The sequence below is a fragment of the Solanum stenotomum genome, chromosome 8, assembly GCF_019186545.1.
Source record: "Solanum stenotomum isolate F172 chromosome 8, ASM1918654v1, whole genome shotgun sequence".
Lineage (NCBI taxonomy): Eukaryota > Viridiplantae > Streptophyta > Magnoliopsida > Solanales > Solanaceae > Solanum > Solanum stenotomum.
Genome location: NC_064289.1, coordinates 11,599,156 through 11,607,864, shown reverse-complemented (window position 1 = coordinate 11,607,864; position 8,709 = coordinate 11,599,156). Strand labels below are relative to the sequence as shown.

Genomic DNA, 8,709 nt, shown 5'->3' with positions numbered 1-8,709 from the left:
TCCAAACAAATTTTTAAAATCATATAAAACTCTTGCAAAACCAATCAACCTAAATCAATTGTAGATAAATTTACATATATTTATATCACCCCAAGATACTTTTGATCTGATTTGAGAAAAATCAATATGGGTTTACCTCAAATCCAATTGAACCCACTGAAAAACTATTTTTTTACTAATAGATCCTTTAATTATCAATCTCAAATCTCAATCAATCAACTATATCTTAAAAATTATCGCTATTAATCTCCTTAATCCATTAATTATCGTAGAATTAATCTCTTCCTCTTCGAAATTGTCGTCATCATCGATGATGATGTGGAAGACATCGTAGGCTCCTCCTCCTCATCTTCCTTGAGAGGATTGTTTATCTTTAGTGACCACCATTAATGGCAATATTCTGCCATATTCGTCTTCTCTCCCCCCTTCACTTTTTTTTTTTGATTTGATTTTTAGGTTTCAAATGAGCAAAACCCAAATATCTCTGAATGAGGTCTGAAATCATTATTCACCTTCCTTCCTTAAAGACTCAATTTCATGGACTGATGGTGTTCTAGTGATGGTGAAAATGGTGAAAGTACTTTGGGTGTTTGAAGGGATGGGTAAGAATATAGAAGAAAATGGTAAAGAAATATAAAAATTGAAAAATAAATAAATAAATGAAGTGTCAAAGTATGAAACTCACATGCCACCATAGATCTGGTTATGACTTTTTAGGGGTATAATTATTTCATTTTTAAACAGTTCAGAGGGATGATAGAACTCTCGTAAAGTTTAAGTGTGTAGTTGAAAATCCGAATATAGATTAAGGGGGCATTTGACCATTTTCTCTTTATTATATCAAAATAAGCATTTTTCATATTTGGAAAATTATTAGTACCGTGTAATTCATGTTCGATATTTGTCGTGCGGATTAATTAATCAAATATAGGATAAGGAAAATTAAAGCTATAAGTTGTCTCTTTTTCAGTTTGGGTGGAGTGATCTCACTCAATATTGCTCCCAGCAGGATGGCTATTTAATTTTCATACTGATGTTCACCACCACCTAATTGTTTGAATTTTATTTTTAAAAAGTTATATTATATCCAAAGCCATGGAGAGGATACAGAGTGTTCTGTCTTGACATCTAACGTGGTAAATAATTAAACCCCTCTCTACGACGCGGAATGGATACGAAGCTAGGTTTTCCTTACTTTGAACTTCCTCTTTGAAAGTTAAGCGGGGGGAGGGGGGTGGGGGGGAATTAAAATTCTTTAGNGTGCGGGGGGGGGGGGGGGGGGGGGGGGGGGGGGGGGGGGGATTAAAATTCTTTAGTCGACTTCCTGTATGGGACAGTCGACTCACCTGCAGATTAGTATAACAGCATATGGTAAGCGTAAATGTAGTAAGTAAAAGACTCAGAGAGTTTTTATACTGGTTCGGAACACCGATGTGGTGCCTACTTCCAGTCCCCTTAGGTTACAAGGGTTTCCTTAAAAGCTTGTTGAGAACTTGGATGTTACAGGAAACAAATTAAGAGGAGCCCTTGGCCTCTCGAAGTTGGTCCCACTAGGTACAGTAAATGTAACCAAAAGAGGAATCTCGGATAGTACTGGAGCATCAACTGGGGCCAAAAGAGGAGCCCGTGACATGTCAGAGCTGGTCACACCAGAATCCATAGGTCCAACAATAGTTTGAGGAGCATTCAATGTAGAACCCTCTTCGTGAGTTTTTGATTTGATCGCGTCATTTATCTGTTTGAGGCTTTTATTGATCACATAACTGAGATCGCTGAGATCTTCTGGGTGCATATTGTTGGGCATCTTTTCACCATTCAACAATCCATACATCTGGTTTGTAAACTCCATTTTCTTGTTTTCCTTCCTTACCTTCTCAAGTTCATTCTCAATTTTGTTGATCCTTTTCATGATTTGTTCTTCTTGTGCTGCTATGTTTTTTGATTTATCCATCTCTGGAAGATCCTCAAACTTTGTNAGGGTTTCCTTAAAAGTTTGTTGAGAACTTGGATGTTACAGGAACCAAATTAAGAGGAGCCCTTGGCCTCTCGAAGTTGGTCCCACTAGGTACAGTAAATGTATCCAAAAGAGGAATCTCGGATAGTACTGGAGCTTCAACTGGGGCCAAAAGAGGAGCCCATGACATGTCAGAGCTGGTCACACCAGAATCCATAGGTCCAACAATAGTTTGAGGAGCATTCAATGTAGAACCCTCTTCGTGGGTTTTTGCTTTGATCGCGTCATTTATCTGTTTGAGGCTTTTATTGATCACATAACTGAGATCGCTGAGATCTTCTGGGTGCATACTGTTGGGCATCTCTTCACCATTCAACAATCCATACATCTGGTTTGTAGACTCCATTTTCTTGTTTTCCTTCCTTACCTTCTCAAGTTCATTCTCAATTTTGTTGATCCTTTTCATGATTTGTTTTTCTTGTGTTGTTATGTTTTTTGATTTATCTGTCTCCGAAAGATCCTCTAACTTTGTAAAGGTGCTGGTAGCAGCTTCATGATTTGAAAACACCTCTGGTTTTTTGTGGTAAGGGCTATTAATAAAGGTAGCCAATTCAACATCGCAAAGGGTACTGTTGAGTTCACGAGCCTTGGTTAAGAATTCTTTTTGACGTTTTCTATATGAGACTCTCCTCTCAGTGTTATTTTCAATGAAAGCCAACTTCACTTTCTTTCTAACCATGGTTAAAAATGAGGAAGAGGAGGAGAAATGTGTTTATTAGGATATGGGGGATGAAATAGATTTATTATTCTTATTGGTGTTGTGTGTTTCTTTGCTAAGAACTGCCTCTTATTTATAGGGTACAAATAATTTTTTAAATAATTTGTATTAGAGAATACTTAGTTGTCATGGGTACTATTTTGGCATAAAAATAAATGAAGGTAGATTTGATATCAATTTAGATTCCATCATCTTGAGATTAATATAGTAATGACTCTAGTTCTTATGTTGAACAAATCTTTTTGAGTCAAACTTTTCTTATTAGGAAAATAATTTAATTGATATGGATCTAAGTAAGTATTATCAATAAAAAATGGCCATAGAGTATTAACAAATATTTTTTTAAAGAAAGATTGAAAATTTGTATATTTTAATTTATGAATGTAAAAAGATAAATATTGAAACAAGTGAAAAATTGAAATATTGGCCATAAAAATTGAAATATTAATTTTTAAAATATTTAAATAATATAATACAAATTAATTTAATGATTAATAAAATTCAAATACTTTTTGAATATTAAATTAAGATATGTGTATGATTATTATCGTTGTAGTGCTTATAAAAGCACATTATATTTTTTTTTTCCAATTTTGGAAGAAACTATATTTAGTAGAGATTTTATAGTCATTTCAATTATATTAAAAATCAAATCAAGCTCAAATATTAGTGTTTTTTTTACATTAAAAATATTTCTAAATTAGTTTCAAGGCAAATTTGTACATAAAATAATTACACAAGACACCTACCAGACTATTGTGTTTATAGATATTGAGGAAAGAAAAATAGAATTTTATTTCATTTTAGAATAGTATTCAATTATATTAAAAACTAAATGGGATAAGATATAAGTACCTCTAGACTATGCCCGAAATCTCAGAGACACACCTAAATTTAACTAAGGTCTTATTACCCCCTTAACTCATTCTTTTCGTATTTTTGTGCACCTTTTGTGTTGACGTGGCACCTTCAACTACCCAAGTTAGTTGTTTTTGTACACACTCACCCACCACGTTCTTAATTCTGTTTTTTTTTAGAAAAAAAATCTTAATTATTTTTTAATATTTTATTTGAAAAATATTCTTATTTTCTTTATTTTGTATTTAAATTAAGTTAATACACATTTTTTACCTTGTATAATTTATTTTTTTACCTACATTCATTGTGTTTTTTTCTTTTATTTATCTATTGATTTTATTTTCTTTGTCTTTCGTTTTGATTTGATTTCAATTTAATTCCAAATGTCTTGTATCTAAAATAAGTTAATTTTGAACGGATATCAAAATAAGTGAAGAAAATCAAATAAAACATAAATAAAAATTAAAACGTTAAAATTAAAGGACACTTTTAAATTATTTTTAAAAAATATACACATAATTTTTTANAATGTCTTGTATCTAAAATAAGTTAATTTTGAACGGATATCAAAATAAGTGAAGAAAATCAAATAAAACATAAATAAAAATTAAAACGTTAAACTTAAAGGACACTTTTAAATTATTTTTAAAAAAATATACACATAATTTTTTTTAAATAATTAAAAGTGAAAAGATAATAAATTAATTTTAAAAAGTTTAAAGTGAAAAGAAATTAAAATAAATATTTTACAAAGAAATAAATAAAAATAATTAAATATATATAAGTTTTAATATCAATTTATAAGTGTACTAACTAATTATAAAATTACCAATCAAAAAATGACGTGTGTCCAATTTGTGCACTCATTACTTGTCTTCAAGAGAGTGTGCACACTCTCTATGCCATGTCAGCGTTTGTGGTGTATTTATTCCATTTTAAATTAGTTTAGGAGGGTAATATGACCCTAATTAAGTTTAGGTATGTCTCTGAATTTCGGTCATAGTCTAGGGGTACTTGTGTCTTATCCCAAACTAAATCATGCTCAAATTTTATTTTTTGTTACATTAAAAAAAATCTAAATTAATTTCGACTCAAATTAATACATAAAATAATTGCACATGACACTTACCAAACTAATATCTTTTACAAATATTGAGGAAAGAAAATAGAATTTTGTTTCATTTTAAGGATTGTACTCAAGAAGAAGAGGAGGAAATAGTCATAGACTGTCTTACTAATATTTTGTGGATTAAAAATAGACATTTTATGATATTTATTCACTTCAAATGAGATTAGGGGGGTAAATAAACGCCCGTATAGATAACATGCTAAAGTAAGTTTTGCTGCAAAGTTCAGGAGATTTTTATGTATTTTCTAATTCTAAATAAGGATGCAACGATAACTTACCTAGATTCTTAAGAAAAGTGTGAAACCTAAAATGGTGACAGCTTATATGGAGAAATTAGCAGAACTGAATCCCTTCAGGCCAGAGACGAATTTAAGTGTAAAAAATGGATCACCGAAATCGATGGTCATCCGACAAAACTAGATATATTATTTGTATAATTCTTAAAATATTGTAAATAGTAAATAAGGGAACCCATAATCACAAATGACCGGATGGGTCACTGGTTCAAGAGTTTGTTTTGGATGGTGAGGTTGAGGGTTCGATTCCTAGAGAGGACCTCTTTTTAGAAATTAATTTAAAAGCACCATTTTTTATTATTTTTTTGAAAAAAAATCATTTTCTTTTTATAAAGTGTACTTTTTAAATTTCTTGAGATGCAAAATTGCATATATTTTTCTTATAAATGGTTTCTTTTAATAAAATTTTTTCAATCAATAATTCATATAATCAATGCATTTAATTTCTCTTGTGATATAGTACTAAGATATATCAAACTTCTAATAATTTTTTTCTTTAATATTATTTTTTCCCAAAAATCGTATTTAATAATTTTCTTATGAAAAAACTATAATCTATTATTGCTAAAATAAATGAGGCCCTCAAATTTGGAAGCCTAAAATGGTTGCCTTTTTCTTAAAGGGGCATTGCCGCTCCTGACAATGGTGCACCCGTCTTTTTGAAATCCTGAATTTGCCTCTGCTTCAGGCAATAGACCATGTTGCTCAGACGTTAGAATTTAAATACATGAAACAAGATATTAATATTACACAAAATAAATGTATGTGTTGTAAATATGTGGATGTCATGAGACCACCACCCTTTTACTATAGCAACATCACTTCTCCAAGTAATATTTTCCCTATACAAGGATATGCAATGCAAGATATCAAATGGAGGTGAAAACAAATATTTACTTCTTCTTTCTACCTAACTTATTCCTTCTCTCTTTCCTCTTGCAATCTAAGTTAAACATTTTATTTATTTATAACACGTTATTAGCACGAGACTCTAATTTCCTCCGAATAAGTTTCTATCTCAGGTATAAGACATATGCCTTATATATCTTTAATTACATGTTAGTGCTTATTTATCTATTTAATTTTTAGTTAATTAGTTTGATAATCTTTATTTAATATATTTTACTCTATTGTTATTACGGGGTTATATTAACTCCAGTATGTATACAATTTTTTTTAGTTATTCTTATATTAAAGTAATATATATATATAAATAAATTGCCACCATAATTTTCGGTTGGATTTTGAGTATATATTACAATAACAAATACACTAAGAAATCAAGAAATTGAAGATTGAACATATTTTTCTTTCTTTTATATTTTAAGGATATTATTAGTTCGTTAAAAAAGGGGAAATTATAGACAAAGCAGAGAGGGACAACTATACTTGAAAAATACCACATTCACTTAAATGAAAAAATATAATTAAAATAATGTCCAAAAGTCTAGTCATGAATATGACGCTGCATAAACTTTTATTTATATATTATTATAACTAATGTTATATACTTGCAATAGAATTATTATTTAATGCATTTTCTTATTGCAGATTTTATTTTTGAAAAGTAATAGACTTAAAATAGATAAAATATTATTATACAATTAAAGGAAAACTAAATAGCTACATACGATGAATTAATCCCTGGCAATTTCTCATCAAATTTTAAGTATTATGTACTATCATTATTTCTATGGTTACATTAATTAAAAATCAACTTACTTTTATATGAACACTAGATAATGTTGCCCGTGCTATGCACGGGCCCAATAATATAAATGGTATGTTTTGGAGCTAATAATCAAGTTTTTGAAACGATCGTTTGCGTGGATAAAGAAATAAGTTTTTTTTATCACAAACTTGTACTTTGTTTGATGCTATTTAAGGCATAATAAGACTACCCACATACAACATTTTGTAAATATTTTATNAGATCAACTCAATTTCATCATCTTCCTACTAACATTTTTTCTTACTAATGCAAAGCTTGATTAATGATAGAATGATTATCCTTGGAAATGCCTAAAAATAAGTTGTGATCATTTTTCAAAACCCAGTAAAATTAGTCACAAAAATATGACTGATGCACGCGAGTATAAAGATCCAAGGGAAGCAAACTCACACAAACTATGTTTAAAATGTGAAGAAGCATCATAACAAACTGTCAAATTGTGAGAATATTCATCAAGTTTTTCTTATTCTTTTCATCAATCCTTAAAAGGGGAACATAATTACTACTCTCTCCAGGGAAAACAGTTTTCGGAAATGGTCAGCTAAAGGAGATGATACTTCATGAGAAATTAATTCCTCTTCCTCCGCCTCCTCCGCAGCTCCGCCAATTCACAAAGATCAATTTATATGTTCTTCTCATTATCTTATTGACGCAATACATTGAATTATTTTTTATACAAAGGAGTGACCACACACCCTCACAAGTCACATATATGATATAACCAGAAATTTGTGAAGATATGCCACTGAAGCTAGAGCAGAAGAATTCAGGAACAAGAGGTTAATTCTGTACTTGAGCAAAAGGAGCAGTCTATCTTGATGACCCAAAAACTATCAATAGAGCAGTCTATCTTTAGGACTGCTTTCTTTCATGTCAGCATAAATACTTTATAAAGTAGCGATGAACACTTAGTTGAGGGTCATCACAAAGAAGCACCCACTTAGAATGTTTACAATTGTGGGATTAGAATAATAAGAGAAAAGAAGCAGGGATTAGAATAATAAGAGAAAAGAAGCAGAATCGGATGGAGTTTAAAGATGAAAATAAGAGTGACGCTTTCCTAGGAAATAAGATATACCTTTTTTAGCATTTAGTAACGGAAATCAACTCATAAATCGGTAAAATGCTCCCAGCTGAAGGAGACTTCATTACCAAATTCGAACTCGAGATTTTGGTTAAGAGAGGAGAGAACCATCCCTTCCTTCAGTGGTTATTTTGCATCTGCAACTGTGCAGAACCATTAACCACAACCTTGATACCTATGCATGTCTTGACTATTTATATGAACTTGGCAGTGGTTTGCTTGAGAATCTTTACTAGAATGATCCATATTAATCCATATACTAAACTAAAATACATGAAATGGTAAATTCACTAAACTTTTTGGGTAGTAATACAACAGTGAGAACACATTTGATTTATCCACATCTACACAAAGAAATGGAAATAATCAATTGAGATTTGTCCTACATGAAAATATGAGAAGATCACCTTCTAGGTTGTGCTTCTATAAACGTAAAGTTTCTAACTTCTTTTTATATGAGGAATTGATGGTGGTGTTCGGACCAACTTGCACACACCTCAACTATTTCCAAGTACTACTACCTCCCGCTAGCATAGTAAATAACAACAAACGCTTAACTTTATTGAGTATTAATTCAACATTGTATAATTATTTTGCATCCATATTATACCAACAATTCTTTGACATGAATACTGCCCTCAAGGACATGTACAAGAAGGTCTTTGGTTAAAAGTGGAGAATAAAATTGTAATTCAAAAGGTTTCAGTAAATACATGCTTAGCATAACGAACTCATACGATCTAAATATCTTCTCATCTTCACAATTAACAAGATCCTGTCTTCTTTCTAGGTAAAAGCCAAAAGAAAATGCTTTAGTCTAAAGTGTTTAACTTTCAAGAAATACAATAACCCATCTCACCAAAACAAAAAGTAAATTT

General features: G+C 30.6%; 1 protein-coding gene across 1 annotated transcript; it reads right to left on the bottom strand.

The window, feature by feature from the left end:
• Nucleotides 1–1,985: 1,985 nt before the first annotated feature.
• On the bottom strand, nucleotides 1,986–2,693 carry LOC125873478 (agamous-like MADS-box protein AGL80). The gene has a single exon (XM_049554414.1). It carries the CDS (start codon nucleotides 2,691–2,693, stop codon nucleotides 1,986–1,988), a length of 708 nt encoding a protein of 235 aa, XP_049410371.1.
• Nucleotides 2,694–8,709: the final 6,016 nt, after the last annotated feature.

Excerpts from the sequence above, each read along its gene's own strand:
- LOC125873478 (XM_049554414.1), bottom strand. The coding sequence starts at position 2,693 with ATGGTTAGAAAGAAAGTGAAGTTGGCTTTCATTGAAAATAACACTGAG.